At 47.0% G+C, this 18423-nt stretch overlaps 1 protein-coding gene across 2 annotated transcripts in view; it reads left to right on the top strand.

Annotated features, from left to right (window-relative positions):
* The first annotated feature begins 612 nt into the window (after positions 1–612).
* The window catches only part of P3H2 (prolyl 3-hydroxylase 2), a 108638-nt gene continuing 90827 nt past the window's right edge, over positions 613–18423 (top strand). The window contains exon 1 of one of the 2 annotated variants that reach the window (XM_054040227.1): positions 613–1374. In XM_054040227.1, the coding sequence (XP_053896202.1) occupies positions 922–1374 (453 nt within the window). In that variant the 5' untranslated portion in view covers positions 613–921. Of the gene's footprint in view, positions 1375–1456; positions 1492–18423 lie in introns of those variants that run through there. The other variant, XM_054040228.1, reaches the window with a different exon arrangement.

The following is an 18423-nucleotide window of genomic DNA, read 5'->3' as shown; positions in this document are numbered from 1 at the left end:
AGCTCACTGGGGCAGGGAGGGTCTTTATTACTTGTTTGTACAGCACCTAGCACAATGGGGCTCTAAGTGCTCTTCTCTTTTGGGGTCAGCTCAACAGTGACCGGGGGTGGAATGAAGTCGGTGCACCACTTAGGGTGACCAGATAGCACGTGTGAAAAATTGGGATGGGGCTGGGGGGCGGGGAGGAGCTGGGGGTTAAGCACCTATATGAGACAAAGCCCCGAATCTCAAGACTGCCCCTGTAAAATCGGGACATCTGGTCCCCCCAGCACCACTTCCTATCTGATAGCAGCTTCATGGCTTCCTTCATCTTTACACCTTTTTGTTCTCGGTCACGCCCTAGAACCGAACACACCGAGTATTGTGATGGCTCCTGGCCCCTAGCCGACTCTCCCCCATGGCAACTTGCCGCATGACCAGTGAAGGGAGAAGAGTCACAAAGGGGTTGGGGGAGCAGAGGGGGGGCGTGCTTCCCGGGTCAGCTGCAGCCGGACGAGCTGGTGTAGGAGGCTCTGAGGCTGGAGCCGGCCGGGGGTTCTGGCAGAGGGGGCTCCCCTATCCCCTCCTGTCTGGAAGGACTCGGGCATGCAGCGCTCCGCCTGACCCTGCCCAGCCGGCTCCGATTCCCAGGGCGGAGCGGCAGAGCCCGCGGCAGTGCCCGGCCCGCCCCGCTCCGGAGCGGGAGGAGCGTGTGACCCCGCGCGGGTCCCTTTAAGAGCTGCCGGCTGGCGGCGGCGGAGCCCGGGCTGGAGTTTCACGCCCCAGGAGCAGCACATGGAGCCGGAGCCCAGCCCCGCAGCTGCAGCCTAGGGAGAGCCGCTTGCCCCCGGTCCCCGCCTGCCTCTGCCCCGGGGGAGCCCGGTCCCGGCTCCGGCCCCGCTCCGCGCCCTGCCCGGCCCGGCCGCCCCGAGCGCAGCGCGGATGGCCCCCGGCTGGCGGAGCCGGCTCTGGGGGGCTCTGCTGCTGCCGCTGCTGGGCCAGGCTGCGGGGAGCCCGGCGGAGCCCCAGCCCCCGGCGGAGCCCCAGCCCCTGCCGCCCTTCGACGCGCTCTTCGCCCGCGGCGTGGAGGCTTGTGACGGCGGCGACTACGCGGGCGCCGTGCGCTGGCTGGAGCGGGCGCTGGGCAGCCACCGGCAGCTGCGGGACGCGCGGCTGCGCTGCGGGCTGGGCTGCCGGGAGCCCCTGGGGCGGCTCGGGCCGGGCGCCGGCGGGGACCTGCCCTTCTTCGGCTCGGTGCTGCGCCGGGCGCGCTGCCTGCGGGAGTGTCTGCGGCGCCGCCTGGGGGCCGCCTCCCGGCACCGCGCCAGCGAGGACGTGCGGGCCGATTTCCAGCGCCGGGTGCCCTACAACTACCTGCAGCGGGCCTACATCCAGGTGAGAGCCGGGCCCCCATCTACCCTCCCCCGCATCCACCCCCTACTTCCTTCCTTCCATCCGTCCATCCATCCCTGCAGGGTGCCCTACAACTACCTGCAGCGGGCCTACATCCAGGTGAGAGCCGGGCCCCCCATCTACCCAACCCCCCAACCCCGTATCCACCCCTACTTCCTTCCTTCCTTCCATCCATCCATCCCTGCAGGGTGCCTTACAACTACCTGCAGCGGGCCTACATCCAAGTGAGACCCAGGCCCCCTATCTATCCACCCCCTGCTTCCTTCTATATCCCCCCACCCCACATCCACCTCCAGCTTCCTCCCTTCCATTCACCCACCATCAATCCCCACATCCCTCCATCCCTTCATACAGGGTGTCCTACAATGACCTGTAGTGGGTGTACTCCCAGGTAAGAGTTGGCCTTGGCCAGCCCTGCAACCCCTTTCATCCAGTCTTCCCCCACATTCACCTACTTGCAGCAGATATACATCCAGGTGACAGATGCTAGCCAGCCTCTCCATCCATTCACCTGCCTTTCTGTTAATTCCCTTCATCCCTGTCTGTCCTCATCCCTTCCACCTATTCCCCCAGCACCTGGGGCCAGAGCTTTAAAGGCATACGCGTTTATGAAATCGGTCTGAGTTTGGTTCCTAGGTGCTGTTGAAAATCCTACTAGGTGCCTATCTACATCTTTAGGGTGTCTAAACACCTTTAAAATTTGGCACCTGGAGCCCTGCATCTACCTGTGGTTGGCATACATCAGGTGAGACTGAGGCCTCCCTCCCATCCATCCATTCATTCATCTGGCTCATAGTACCCTCTAGAATCAGCTTCAGCAGGTGTGAGGAACTAGCCAGTCCATCCTTTCTTCTGTCTCCCCACTCAGCCATTCACCTGTCTTTACAGTTTCTATCCATCTCATTGGTAACACTACGTACAATGAAGCAAAAATAATTAATGATCTAGGGGAGAGATGGGCCAATGTGAAACCCAAGTGTTTGTTTGGCCCCCTAAAGTCAAAGGAAAATTGAAACCCGTGTATCCGAAGGGATGGACTGATAAGCTGGTCCTGGGCGATTATCTATGCTAAGACATTAGTTTGTGTCCTGAATTGCTATGGTTTATGACCGTTGCGTTCCTTCTCCTGTTCTTTGGCTGAGGACTCACAAACTCAGTACATCATTAAAGCATACATGTTCTTTTCTCCTAATGAAAGTTTAAAGGGGACTGGGTTAGGGTTGAAAATGACTTGCCTTACTAGGAGTGGTTTAAGGAAAACCTAGCAAAACCGCATGAAGTTATGGTACAAGAGGCATTTTTCATTTTAATGCAGCAGTACCTTAAACCCCTGTGACTTCAGAGAAACTTCCTTTCTCTCTCCCTGTGCATGTAGCAAGAGGATATATGATTTCTATTCTTGTATTGCATCTGCCTCTTTTTTCTGGTATGAAATACTTTGCAGGGTAGAGTAGGATCAGGGTTTTTGTAGCCTCTGAAATCCTGCTTATCTGCCCCTTGTCCTGACAATCGTTCCCAAATCATCACTGTTTACTCTTCATGAAGAAGACTGTGTTGTCTTTAATGAACTTCCCTGGGCAGAAAATCTCCTCGACAGCCGAGGTTGGCTCTCCTTTAATTCAAGGCTGATGTTGTATTTGCTGAGCCATCAGGTAGCTGCAGTAAGTTGACTTTTTATGGCTAACAGTATAGAGACTCTTTGGGAACTTATTCTATGCCAAGCTGAAAATTTAAAACATTGCTGGGACGTTCCCTCTGGACTCTTTCCTTATTTAATTGACACAAGGTTGTAGTTGCTAAAGGCAGGTATTAAGTGGAGATATGCCCTTTAAAATGTAGAGCATGGCTTGGTGGTAGCGATTCTGCGGCAATCCACTGAAGCCAAATGGAGAAGCAAACAGTCCTAGAAAGCATAAACACTTGTAATGTATTAACTGCACAGCGACAGAACGTGGGTGACCATCAGTCCCTGTGATTAAGAACCCGCTGAAAATCCTAGCTGCAATTTGTGCTTTGCTTCCTGGTCTGTAATGTCTTCGTTTGAGGTTTCTGCAAACCGCAGGCCTGGAATGCCAAGGAAAGGATTTACAGGAAGTTAAGAACCCCAGCATGCATAATGTGCATCCCTAGAAAGAAATACCACCGGAGAAACAGGGTTATAATTTGGTCCAAATTCTGGGGTCATTGAAGCCGGAAGAACTTTCTGCCAGTGCCTTAGATGCTGATCCTGCAATGAGCTCTTTGTGGGCGGATGCCTTCACCTCTGTGGAGCTCAGCGAAAGTCACCTTCCGGAGAAATACACCGTTTCAAGCTTTCTCCTACTGAGAAGCAAATCTAGCGACGTCAACGGGGTTGCCCATGGGTTCAGGGGTCTGCCTGCATAGACTTCTCAGAAGGCTCTGGATTGAACCTGTTATCTCTGGGTCCCTTTCAGCAAAATTACTCCATGCTTTAGGGGGGTTTTTTGTGTTTGTCAAATACGGGCTGCCTTCCATTCCTGCTTCTGTCATCCGAGTCAGTTATCCTCATTTAAAGGGATACAGTGAACTTGAGAACTACTCCATTTTAAAAAGATGAGTTGAAAGAAGATTCAGATATTACACAGCAGTCTCTGAGATCTCCCTCCCACCCACCCCCCAATGTTTTACAGCCCCCGAAGTTTATGGCCTAGATCCTCAAAGGTATTTAGGGATATAACTCGCATTGAAATCACTGAAAGGTTTGGTGCCTGAAACCTTTAAGAATGTGAGCCTCTATTCCTTCTCAAAGCATGTCTATCCCCACCTAATGTAACTGTGGGTGTTCTCATTAGCTGTATAAATGTTTGGGTTTCAGATGCTGCCTCTGGGGTGTTTGGTTTTTTGTTTTTTGTTTTTTTTCTTTGACTGCAACTATTTTAATTGGAAGGTTTCCGTAAAATGATTTTTAAAACTTTCTTCTGATCTCTCATTTTTCTGCCTTGGCCTCCAGTGAGCCACTTGGTTTAGCACCTTTCTTGCTTAGCAAAACCATTAGTGGGGTATCTGCGAGCTGGAAGAATTTCTCTTCACAATGATGTATCTGCATGGGGCCCCTACGGTGCAGAGACTGATCCAGGGCACTTGTGCAAGACTGGATTTGCCTGGAGTTGTACTGACCACAAGTCCTGGACGTACATGCACTGACAGCCAAATCGTCTTTCTGTGCCAAGTCTGAGTAAACGGGTTTGGCATATTCCCCAGGGGATGCAATACGCCTCTCCCACCCCACTAAACCCTGAAGCTGGGGGAGGGGAGGCTGGGAAAAGGGTTGATGCATAGAGCACAACTCACCCCAGCTCTGTTCACCCACACACAGTCCTGTCCAGTGCAGCAGACAGACATGGCTGGGGTGTGCAGAACTCCCTGAATTCCTCCCCTAATAACCGCTCTTCCTGCAGGTTCTGCTGCTACCGAGACTTGCACACCTCTCTAGGGAGGGGGCAGGGGGAGGCTTCATTTGTGTTCTGGAAACTGCTGTTTACAACCACATTATCTGTTCATTCACTTTAGCAAGTAGGGCCTTGAGTTCCAGATGTGCTAAGCACCTGCAGCTGCAGGCTCTAGGAGTACAACTCACATTGCACTTGTATGTATGCTGTGTAGTTGTAGCCCTGTCGGTCCCAGGATATTAGACACAAAAGGCAGCTGAGATAATGTCTGTTATTGGACCAGCTTCTGTTGGTGAGAGAGAGCAGCGTTCGAGCCATACAGAGATGAAGCAGAGCTCTGTGTGGCTTGAAAGCTCGTGTCTCTCCCCAACAGAAGCTGGCCTACCACTAGATATTCCCTCACCTGCCTTGTCTCTCTCATTGCACTTGTATGACATCTGGGGAGAGAGGCAGGCAGACGGTGAACCCCTCCTCCCCCCGCTAAGTAGGGCTCTCTCTTAGTTGGCTCATTCGACATGCATTTTCACTCTCCGCTCCCTATTTCCTCGCATTGGTGGCTCTTTGTGCCTTTGCGGGGAAGGGTTTATTGGTGGTGGTTGTTGTAATCGACCTGCCACAAAACACTTCTGGAGATCCAAGCCGGGTCTTGCTTCCGCTGCTTGTCTCGAAACAGAAGAGGAAAGGAGATTTAGGTTAAACATCCCACTGTGTATCCTGGACAATTCCTTCCTGTCGCTCTGCCAGGAGTGGGTGGGTCACTGGCTGCTGGGTACTTCCATCGATTCCCTTGTGTGGCTGGATGGCAGGAGTTGATGTCATTTGCATTTTCAGAGAGAACGAACTGTATGGAATGTGCTTTCTCCGTCCCACTCCTAGTGACCTCTCCCTTGCTTGTGTAGCTCTCCGGAGGGGAGGGGAATGAACCTCCTATTTGGTAATGACAAAACATGGAATAAATAAAAAATGTAAGGCTTGGCACTTGTACAGTGCTTTAAAAAATATGCTGCTGTATAAATATGAACTCATCCACACACCAGCCCTGCAAAGTAGGGAAGGCAGCTGCTATTATCCCTGCCTTGCAGGTGGGGAAACTGAGTCAGAGGGCCAAATGTTCATCTCACACTACTTTAGCTCTACAGTAATTCCTTTGGGTCAGTGGAGTTTACCAGTGAAAGTGTGATCCGAATGATGCTCAGAGGCCCTCAGTTACAATGGGGTAGCTCCGTGAGAGCAGAATCTGGCCCAATAATCAAGGTCACTTGTTCAAATCCCTGTAGTAAGTCAGTGGAAGAGCTGGGTTTAGAAACTGAGGCTTTCTGGTGCCCAGTGCTACTTGCTGTGCTGTCCTGGCCAATTCACTGGAGCACTTTGCCTCTGTCTTTTTAAATGTGTGCGGAAAACACTCCTGCAATGATAGGTGGGGTTTTCTAGGTTCATGGACGATACCATTCAACCCTGTTGGACCGTAACCCACTGGCAGCTCAGGCTTTAACTCTCTGGCAGTAGAGCGAAGGGGGGAAATTCTGGCTTCCGCTAACCCATAAAGGCTTAAAAAAGAAACACAATCAAATTCCTGCACAAAATGTTGATACAAGGAGGTGTGCCCCAGACCTGAGCAAGCTCCTGCCTGATTCAGAACTGACTGAGGTCAGCTGAAAGCCTCTCATTTGGGTGGGCTTTGGATCAGGGCCCTAGTGCTGACGTTTGGCCAAGCCCCCCAAAGTTCAGATGTGCCCTCTGACCTTTGGAGTCACTGGGCTGGAAACGTCCCATGCTCATGCTTCCCCAGGAGATCACCAGTGTTTCCAGTTGGGCCAGAAATACCCTGGAGACAGCCCGGGTGGGCCAGTGTTTGGATAAGGATAGAGAATGGGGGAGGGGGGCACTAATGGGAATAAAAGACGATTTGCGTTTTCCAGCCCATGGAGAAGAGAAGAATCTGTAATGTGTTCCCAAACTCCCGTCTCCTCAGCAGAAGAGGCAGTGTGTTGGGAGCGCTCTACTTCTATTAGAGACAGGATGACTTGTCTATTACATGCTGGGCTGCTGTCCTTTGAAAACCTGCTAGGCTTTGGCAGGAGGGGATTGGGGGATCACTGGTGCTGTTTGTCCTCTGGACTGTGATTTGAATTATGACCCACCTGCTTTTGCTGCCTGAGCAATTTTTGTTTGTGTCTGAATGTAGCCTGGAGGCCAAAGCTTTTGCCCTCTTTAGGGTTTTTTTCTGCTATGCATGTGGGTTGGGGAAGTAGGCAATTGCGTGACATGACGGCATTGGCTGGTTACAAACTGCTGAGTTAATAACCTTGTTGGAACTTGCTGCAGATGTTCTGCCCGTGAACAGCACAACCGAATGGAGCTCCCCATTCCCTGCACGGCTTCCCACAAATCAGGAATCCTTGGCCAAAAATAACTAGTAACTTCCTGGAAAAAATTGACAGGTCGATCAGAAACAATTGCTCCTTCTAACCTACCCTCTCCAACTTTCTCCTAGGTTTTCATTTCCTTCTTTAGTCTTTTTCCTGTCCCCCTTTTGCCTGCATTGTTTTCCAGATGATCTTAATAGCCTTTGCTTCATTTCACATTTGCTTTTCTGTTTGCAGCTCCTGAGTGCTTGCTAACTTTTTCTAGCTTGCTATCCATCGCTAAACCCATGTGTGCCTGTCTACTCGGCCTCTCCTCTTTGTGCACCATGACAAGACAGTGTAAATTCCATTTCTGTAGCCTGTAACCAGCAAATACGTTCAAGAGAGATTTGGACGGGGGGAGGGGGGAGGAGGAAGCTCATTGGTTTCTGAAGAATAATTTTTTTTTTTTTATCTTGACAATGATCCAATGTCCTTGCCTCCCTCTAACACCACTGATCATCAAAATGGAAAGAGTTTTACAAATTGAATGTATGTTTACTCTTTGTTCTGCTACTTTTCTGCATTTCTTTTGGCAGGATAAGGATTACAGATTAACTAGCATAACGTGTTTCTAGCCAATATTACTTTGAGGATTTCATGCATTAGTACAGTGGGGCTGGTTTTCGGTCAGCAGTAGAGCAGGAGAAGGTTTGGTTTTGTTTTTGTTTTTTTAAATAAAGCTGCTGCTGTTGATGTTTTTTTGTTTGTAAAACATGAAAACCTTTGTATTGATCTTAAGTTTTATTAAAAAGGTGTTTGTAAAAACACTGTATTTTGACCTCGCAATGTCCCGTTAACTACTGCATCCTGCTACCAGTAAGATGATGTTGTGAACAGCTCTTACTGCTACATTGCTCTTATGACAAGGTTCTGCTGTATAATGCTCTTCATCCAAGGATTTTAAAACACTTCACAAACATTAACTAATACAGATGGGGAAACTGAGGCACAGGCAATTAAATGACTTGACTAAGGCCATACAACAAAGCAGCAGATGGATCAGGAAGGTTGTTATTATTATTTATTAGTTGTATTATCATAGTACCGAGGAGCCCCAGTCCTGGGCCTGAACCCTAGGGTGCTAGGTGCTGTACAAACACAGAACAAACTGATTGTCCCTTCTCCAACGGGTTTACAATCTGAGTAATTCAGGAGTCCTGCAGGAGAGTTTGATCAAATCACTTTTACCACTTTAAATCACCCATATCATCTGTCACTAGCACCAGAGTGAGACTTGAAATGGACCATTTGCAGCCATTAAAGGTCCCCTGGCACTTGTTGCAAGACTAGGAATGTTTACCATGGGCCCTGTGCCAAATTCCTTCCATCTCCCAAAATTACTTTCTGCCAACCTAAACTTCAACTTGCGTAATTATATCGGGCCAGTTTCTCCTCTTACACTGATGTAAAGCTGGAATCACTAGATGGGAATCATGGAGTTTTCTTCTGGATTTGCACCAGAGACTAGAATCTGGCTCATCTTGCCTAATCTCTGAAGTTTCAACACAAGACTACTTTTAATTTCTGGTACTAAGATCACTTGCTGTGTGTTATAAACAGCTGCAGGGTTCAACCTCACGGGGGTGAATTTCAGTAGTGGAGGACGTTACCCTCCTGTACTTTGTATAGCACAGTTGGGGAATATAAAGAATTTTGGGATTCATGGTATGACCAGATTTTTCGTAATGGTGGTATTTGCATTTCTAAGTATACATCGCTGACTGTAAGGAATTTGCCCAAACCACTGGAAAATGCTGTTCTCTTGGTAATCCATTCCCTTTGGATGCCTAGTGGCAAATAATAACACAAGAAAAAGCCACTGGTTCAAAATCTGTGCTGGCACAAACAATTTAACTTATTTCTCATTCGAGGTATCACCCACTATGCTTTTTTGGGGGTCTGTCCATTTTGTTTTCATCTGACAGATGTCCTGTATCCCAGACAAATGTTGAAATAGAAATATACGGTAATAAGAGGGGGATGCTTTTGTCTCTAATCTTGAAGACTGATTTTGCTCTGCTCTGGACTAAATAAAGAGATTTCAGAGCTGGGTTCTTGGAAAAATCTCTTAATTTAGATTGTCTAAAATAGCATTCCTAGTCCTCACCCAGAGGGTAAACATCTTGGTGGTCAGCGAAGTTAAAAGTATTGCAGTACAAAAATAAACAGTATCTGTATGGGATGGGAATGCTCTGAGCCGTGTGAGATGGACCTATGAACCCGACCCAGGCCTTCAGCCCTGAAGGCATCATCCCGCTGCCATTGAAATCAGCTAGAGATGGGAATGTTCTGTCAGTCACATCAGTCTCCGAAGCAGGAGAGGGTAGGAGCTCTCCAAATCGAAGCCACTGGGCCCATGTCCAGACACAGCCCATCCGTTCATCTTCTCTGGACAGAGTAGCGATGCTAAAACCCCATGTGGACGTGTGGAGGCACTGAATGACCTTTAAATCAAGGTAACAAGGTATTGGACTCTGATCGGTTTGTATGAGAAATAAACCTAACTATAAGGACTAGCTCCACCCTGAATCCATGGACTTAGGCATCTATCGTCTGCTCGCTCTTGGTGGCGGTGTCCTGAATGAAAACTACTCCCACTAGCAGGCCCAGTGGTGCAGCCACGCGGGTTTCTTGGTTTACTGATGAACACTCGGGAGTTTGCTGTTGGCTTTCAACCTGAGGAGTGAAGTGAGGGCTGGAGAAATGCGCTGGCTACACCACTCTGAAGACGGAAGCTCTTTATCTATCCGCAGAACAGATGCAGTGCGGGCTGTGGCAGGGCAAATTGTTCCCCCCACCCCCTCATACTGGCCCCCTCGTGTGTCTCCACGCTGACTTGGGAGGGAGCTTAGAAGGTTAAAAAGGTTACTTGGGTCCTGATTTTCAGATCTTATGAGCACCCAGCACCCCCATTGATGTCAATGGGAGCTGCAGGTGCTCTGGGCTCTCAAAATCAGGCCTTTGTTTAAGCAACAAAGCTACCAAGGGTGGTATCATTTTTTTGTAGTGTGAACATACGTGACTGTTACAAGTTGGGCTGAAATCCACCCAGCTCATTTCACAAAAGCCACTGGACGACCACCTGATGGGGATGACTGGATGTGATCCTGCGAGGTGCTGAGAGTGTCCTCAGCTCCCTTGCAGGGGACCTAAGTACCTCGCAGTACCGGGCACCTGGGGAAGATTTGAACCAGTGGCCTGGAGCTGAAATGCTCTAGTCCTCCTTTTGTCAGTTTCAATTGGAGAGTAAAGTTTCCCATAAGTGGATGTTGGGGTCTCCTCTCTCCTCAAAGCCTGTTGTGGGGAGGATAAGGGTCATGATGGGGGGGAGGGGGGGCGGACAGCTCTGGTAATGACAAGAGAATCAATCCTTTCTTTTCTAGCCAGGGCCCCATTCCTGCTCCTACTGAAGCCAAAGGAAGCTAGACTGGATCCTAAAGGGTTGTTTATATAAACTGATATTGCACATAACTGGTTCCTCTATCAAATCACTTCCCTCAATAGGTGTTCAGAGGCGTTAAGAGGGGAACAGGGCTGATTCTGATTTCTGTTACACCCACATGAATTTGGAATGACTCCACTGAAGTCTCCAGAGTTACTCTGTGTCTACACTGGGGAAGGCCTGTGGTCTTTAATAGCATTTCTGACTGCAGGGACCACAGCCTTCAAAGTTCCTTGGTTACTTTAGTTTCTGACCAATCCTAGGCAATAACGCCCACGAAGCAACGGCTTTAATTCCTAGGTCTCTGATGACTGATGCTGGTGAGGGGTCTGAATGTATTCATGCAAAGGGCAGGTAGCTAAACAGCATTCCTTAACCGCATCATACCTCCCAGCCAAACCACCTCCTCTCCATGGCAACTGGGCACTTAACAGCCCTTCCGAGGCTGACGTCAAGGGTCGTGGATTAGCCACTGAATAATTATATCAACAAAAATAGTATCCTCATCCCAGATCATCAATGTCCTTTTTTCCTTCCTTGGATGGGAAGCCAAACCCACATGTCTTAACTGGAATGTAGGGCAGAGTTTGGCTGTGGCCTATCAGATCTGGAGGCCAAATATTTTCTTGTAGCTTCTTGTTCATTTAAAAAAAAGAGGAAAACGTTCCTTCGGGCCTGGGTGAAAGGATGACTTGTGTTCATAACTGGACTGGAACCAGGTGGCTGGCTGCCCCTCGCCCCAAGAATGCCAGTGCATTGTTCCCCTCCCTGCAACTCCACCCTTGCAACGTGCAGATGCAGCAGAATTTTCTTTGCAAGCTGGTGTGTTCTTCGGCTGCCCCTCTGCCCCCCGGTGTGGTGCATTTTAAGCTTAATCTTTCTTGATGTAAAGCATGCAGATGGGGTGTTCAGGAGTAAAAAGGGCAGAGCTGGCACCAGGCTTGCTTCATTAGCATGATAGGTCTCCCCGCAGGTGGTGAGCTTTCAACTTGCAACAAGCATGGGCAGGCAGAATTAATATTGTGGTGTTCAAGGTTGTATTTAAAAACAGAAAGCATTGAAGGTTGGATGTGACAGAGGGAATCAGACTTACCGAGGCATCATAAGTAATGACACACATGCAAGTGATGAACGATACATGCAGGCCAAGATTTTCAAAAACGAGAGACCTGACATCAGGCTCTTAAATCCATATTTAGGCTCCTCAAATAAATAGCCTACTTTTCCAGTTGTGCCGAGCGCCCACAACACCTGCTGAAGGCTGTAGGCGCTGCTGGATGTTCAGTTCTTTCAGGCCACCTATTTACGTTCTTGTGTATGCACGCAGGAGTCTAATGTCGGGCCTCTACTTCGCAAAATCCTAACCCCAGTTCATTGCATGTCTCCTAGAGCGTTGCCCAATGTTCGTGGGGAATGGAGTACCGGCTTATTGTTGATGGCCACTCAGCTAAGGGTGATGTGGTGGCTCAGGGGGGGATCTGTATGGATGGCTCCATCACCAACACACACACACAGCAAAGATAAAACATCTTGCTCCGGATAGGCAATGGAGATTCTAGAGTTAAACCAGATGCTTCAAAGGATGATGCAAGAAACCCACAGCAGTAGATGTTGGATAATCTGCTCCCCCCACATGAGATCTCATCCTGTGTGAACCAACTCTGTGTGTTGTTGGTTTGAATCTGGCCTGGTTCAGAGGTGATGGAGAGTTGTTGACTTGGGATGGCTGTTTGGTGGGTCTCAGTCTGGTTCCTCATGCACAAGTGTCAACATTGTAATAGGCTCTCCTGGGAGAGTGCTGAATAGGCATAAACAGAGACTGTATCACTCCCTTGTGCACAGAGGTGCCCACACACCCCTCAATCGGGAGTTGGGCATTGTGGGGAGACACATGTGATCAATGCTGTGTATCAGTTCTATGGACACCGAACTGGTTTCCAGTGGAGCCGGATGCTCACAACTCTAAGTGATGTCAGTAGAAGCTGCAGGGAGTCAGCACCTCTTGAGATTGACTGGATGCCTTTTCCCAAGCACCGAAAACAACATTACATTAACAGCATAACCGGAGAACTGAAATTAGACTCAGAATAATGCTGTGCATGGTATGGAGACTTTAGATGAATGAGCTGGCCTGGCTTTTGCCAATGCACTCAGAGGATTTTGCAGAAGGAAGTGCCAATAACTGAGATGCTGGAGGCAGCTTCCAGGAGTCCCTTGTTAAAATCTTCTCACCAAATTGAAGAAGGAGTTTAATGAGATTGTGTTGGAGTCATGCCATGTATGGATCCCAACCAGAGAGGATCTGTTCCCAGGGCTCAGACAAATACTTCTGGAGAGCATTTTATTCTACCTTTGGAACATATCAAAGGCCTAGAAAAGCTCTCATTTGAAGAGAGATTGAAAAGGTTGGGATTATTTATCTTTGAAAGGACATGAACAAGAGGAGGTATAGATTAAGAGTATGTGAGATAGTGAATTGTCTCGAAGGTAGATCAGGAACTTCTGCTCTTCATGATTTATAATACGAGAACAAGGGGACATCTGGTGAAACAGAGTTGGGAAATTCAAAACTGATATACTCTGTCTCAGCATGTGTAATTAGACTGTGGAAAACACTCCCACAGGAAGTTGTTGAGGCTAAGAATGAAAAAGCTTCAAAAAGGGATTGAATATATAAATAGCAAGAATATTTAGAATATCATAATTAATGACAATAAAAATGTTGACCAGGATATTAAAGCTTGTGCCTCAGGACTTAAGCCAATCACTAATTATTAGAAATCAGGATGAGATCTAATGTGCGGGGAGTGGATCATCTAACATCTACTGCTGTGGGTTTCTTGCATCATCCTCTGAAGCATCTGGTTTAACTCTAGACTCTCCCAGGCCTCGGGGTGCTTGAGGCAACCGATTTTCCCCCATTGCTGCCTATCCGGAGCAAGATGTTTTACCCCATCGTAAGTTGTCTCCATGATGGTAATATCCTTTTTGATCATCCTCTGGTAGGTCATTCTTTGTCCTCCATGCTTGCTCTTCTCTCCAGATGGGATCCAATGTAAGACATGCCTTGTGCTTGTGCCACGCGGTAGCCCGACGGCATGGCCAAACCACCATAGCCGTCTCTGTCCGATTATTGAATCTGCAGTCCACTGACCTGTGTGTACAACACTTCCGCACGGGTTACGCAATCTCTCCTATGAATTCCCAAGGTTCTTCTTAAACAACACTGCATTCAGCTTCTTTTATGTACTTCCACCATCTGCCATGTTTCCGAGGTATACAGTCGTATTGGGAAGACAAGAGCATTGTACAATCTCATTTTAGTATCTTTCTACTCTACCAGATGTTTGACAAACGGGAAAATGATCCACTGGCTTGGCCCAGTCTTGCCTTCGCTACTTTAGTGAGCTACTATTAGCAGATCTTGTAATTCCAAGATGTACTACGTCATCAACTCTTTTGTACTCTTCTCTATCAATCACATATCCATCGTTGTTTGACAGCATTCTCTCCTAGCTCCATGATTTTGTTCTTCTGCATACAGATATGAAGTCCCACCTTGGCTTCTTTTGCTTTTATGCTCATAAAGTCTTTTCATTCCATCCAAGTTGATGGCCAGTATAAAAATATCATCTGCAAAACAATATCATCGGCAAAATCCAAGCCTCACAGCTTATCTCTTGCTCAAACAATGCCAGAGTCCTCTGCAGCAGCCATCACTCTTCTCATCACAAAGTCTGTAACAGTGCAGAAGAGAAGAGGGAACAGTACGCAACCTTGCCTTGGACCAGTAACAATCTTAAACCACTCCGTGTGTCTGCGCTCTGTCCTCACACAGCACAGACACTCGTCCTACAAAGCTTTTATCTAATTAACATCTTTGCTGGAATTCCATAGTGTGTCAGGATCTTCCAGAAGGCTTCTTGGTGGATGTTAGGAAACGTTTCCATAAAATCAACAAAGTTAAAAACCATCTTTTGCTGGTATTCTAAGTCTTTCTCATTGAGTCTTCTCCAATCTGGTCTGAATACAGCCCACCTGATCAAAATCCAGCCAGTTCTTCCCTGAGTACTTGGTCAACATCAATTTTCATCCTGTTCAAAATGATAATGCAAAATGCTTTTCCAGGAACAGATAGGAGTGTCATTAGGGTTACCAACCCTCCAGGATTGTCCTGGAGTCTCCAAGAATTAAAGATTATGTCATGCGATGAAACCTTCAGGAATACGTCCAACCAAAACTGGCAATTCTAAGTTTCACTCTTCTCCAGCTATCACAAAGAAGTTGGGTCCCCTTTTTAAGGAAGTTTACAGACCTCTTCTTCCTCAGTCTTTAGTACAGTTCTACTTCCCCAAACCATTCCGTACAACCAAAAGCAAGCTATTCCGCTGGTTAGGAAAGATAGAAAATGTGGCAAAAGACCACCTTGGCTTAACCACGAGATCTTGCACGATCTAAAAAATAAAAAGGAGTCATATAAAAAATGGAAACTAGGACAGATTACAAAGGATGAATATAGGCAAACAACACAGGAATGCAGGGGCAAGATTAGAAAGGCAAAGGCACAAAATGAGCTCAAACTAGCTACGGGAATAAAAGGAAACAAGAAGACTTTTTATCAATACATTAGAAGCAAGAGGAAGACCAAAGACAGGGTAGGCCCACTGCTTAGTGAAGAGGGAGAAACAGTAACAGGAAACTTGGAAATGGCAGAGATGCTTAATGACTTCTTTGTTTCGGTCTTCACCGAGAAGTCTGAAGGAATGCCTAACATAGTGAATGCTAATGGGAAGGGGGTAGGTTTAGCGGATAAAATAAAAAAAGAACAAGTTAAACATCACTTAGAAAAGTTAGATGCCTGCAAGTCACCCGGGCCTGATGAAATGCATCCTAGAATACTCAAGGAGCTAATAGAGGAGGTATCTGAGCCTCTAGCTATTATCTTTGGAAAGTCATGGGAGACGGGAGAGATTCCAGAAGACTGGAAAAGGGCAAATATAGTGCCCATCTATAAAAAGGGAAATAAAAACAACCCAGGTAACTACAGACCAGTTAGTTTAACTTCTGTGCCAGGGAAGATAATGGAGCAAGTAATTAAGGAAATCATCTGCCAACACTTGGAAGGTGGTAAGGTGATAGGGAATAGCCAGCATGGATTTGTGAAGAACAAATCATGTCAAACCAATCTGATAGCTTTCTTTGATAGGGTAACGAGCCTTGTGGATAAGGGTGAAGCAGTGGATGTGGTATACCTAGACTTTAGTAAGGCATTTGATACGGTCTCGCATGATATTCTTATCGATAAACTAGGCAAATACAAATTAGATGGGGCTACTATAAGGTGGGTGCATAACTGGCTGGATAATCGTACTCAGAGAGTTGTTATTAATGGTTCCCAATCCTGCTGGAAAGGCGTAACGAGTGGGGTACCGCAGGGGTCTGTTTTGGGACCGGCTCTGTTCAATATCTTCATCAACGACTTAGATATTGGCATAGAAAGTACGCTTATTAAGTTTGCGGATGATACCAAACTGGGAGGGATTGCAACTACTTTGGAGGACAGGGTCATAATTCAAAATGATCTGGACAAATTGGAGAAATGGTCTGAGTTAAACAGGATGAAGTTTAACAAAGACAAATGCAAAGTGCTCCACTTAGGAAGGAAAAATCAATTTCACACATACAGAATGGGAAAAGACTGTCTAGGAAGGAGTACGGCAGAAAGGGATCTAGGGGTTATAGTGGACCACAAGCTAAATATGAGTCAACAGTGTGATGCTGTTGCAAAAAAAGCAAACATGATTCTGGGATGCATTAACAGGTGTGTTGTGAGCAAGACACGAGAAGTCATTCTTCCGCTCTACTCTGCTCTGGTTAGGCCTCAGCTGGAGTATTGTGTCCAGTTCTGGGCGCCGCATTTTAAAAAAGATGTGGAGAAACTGGAAAGGGTCCAAAGAAGAGCAACAAGAATGATTAAAGGTCTTGAGAACATGACCTATGAAGGAAGGCTGAAAGAATTGGGTTTGTTTAGTTTGGAAAAGAGAAGACTGAGAGGGGACATGATAGCAGTTTTCAGGTATATAAAAGGGTGTCATAAGGAGGAGGGAGAGAACTTGTTCACCTTAGCCTCTAAGGATAGAACCAGAAACAATGGGTTTAAACTGCAGCAAGGGAGGTCTAGATTGGACATTAGGAAAAAGTTCCTAACTGTCAGGGTGGTTAAATACTGGAACAAATTGCCTAGGGAGGTTGTGGAATCTCCGTCTCTGGAGATATTTAAGAGTAGGTTAGATAAATGTCTATTAGGGATGGTCTAGGCAGTATTTGGTCCTGCCATGCGGGCAGGGGACTGGACTCGATGACCTCTCGAGGTCCCTTCCAGTCCTATAATCTATGAATCTATGAAAAACCTGTGCATGTATGACAATTCATGTAATTCACCATCACTTCGTCACCAGCTGTTAACATTTCAACCATCTATGTTATCATAGCCTGGTGCTTTACAACTCTACAGTTGGTTTGTAGCCTTAGTTACTTCCTCAAAGGTGATTACATCCAATGATCTAGGCAAGTCCGCTATCTCTTATCTCTGTGCGTGTTAGTGGCTCTGGCTGGTTAAGCACAGCCTGGAAAGGTTCCCTCCAACAGACTTTCTTCTGTGGTTAAAATTGTACCATCTTGAGCCTTCACAATGCCAAAATGTTCAAGAATTGTGATGTCAGTTGTTTAGCTACTGGAATACGCGTTTTAGAATCCCCTCTCTTGTACAACTCCTTAGCTTGTCTTGCTTTATTTTCCATCCATTCTCTCATCTCTTCTGGCTGATCTTTTATTTTCTTTGTCTTTTTGTCCACCTAATCTTGCAGAATAGCTCTTTTTTTTGCTTGTCTCATTCTTGTTCAGTTCTCTCTCTTTAATTCTCTTCCACAAGCGTCCATTTATTTAGTTGGAGCCATTCTTCTGTCCTAGATCTTCCCACCCCCAGTGTAGTCCTGGCTGCATTCACACGTGCGTCCTTGAAGAACTGCCCTTTGTTTCTGTCCTCCATCAGTATCTTCTACTCTTCAAATCTATTGCTAAATTGCAGCTTGAAATGCACCTTCACTGCTCGATCTACTAACTTTCTGGTATCATACATTCCTTCTGCTTTGCATGGTATTACCTTCTTTAGTTTAGTTTTACTTTGATTGTCCCAATAACAAGACTTTGTCACTTATGACATCACCAGCCATATGCATCCCAACAGTGAACTTCTCCAGTGCCTACTAATAGCCACATGGTCAAGCTGTTTCTGGGTGAAGCCATCATATGATCTCCATGTCCGTTTCTTTCCTCGTGTAGCAATAGTAGACCCTCCAATGCAAAGGTTGCATATGCTGCAGAGTTCAACAAAACATTCTCCATTGTCCGTCTGTCCTAAGATGCTGTCTCTTCCCGTAACGTGTTCATATCCAGTATTATCATCACTAAAACCTGTGCATTTAGATTTCCCCCGAGGATAGCAATGTCATATTTATTGATCTTGTCGCAGACGCTCTGCAGTCTTGACCTGTTCATCGCTATTGTTTGTTGGGGGATAACACTGAACAATGGTGACTTTTTTGCATAGTTTGTGACAAAGTGAGCAGTCAATATTCTTAAGTTTACAGGTTCCCATTCCTTCAGTGCTTTTAGTAGCTTCCTTGCTCAATAATGAACCTATTCCTTCCTGGTGTTTTGTCATTTTCTCTTCCAAGGAGAGAATCAGCATCAGTGTGTGTTGTAAGGCACT

This window comes from Malaclemys terrapin, chromosome 9, assembly GCF_027887155.1.
Source record: "Malaclemys terrapin pileata isolate rMalTer1 chromosome 9, rMalTer1.hap1, whole genome shotgun sequence".
Lineage (NCBI taxonomy): Eukaryota > Metazoa > Chordata > Testudines > Emydidae > Malaclemys > Malaclemys terrapin.
This window is presented reverse-complemented; position numbering and strand designations above follow the sequence as displayed.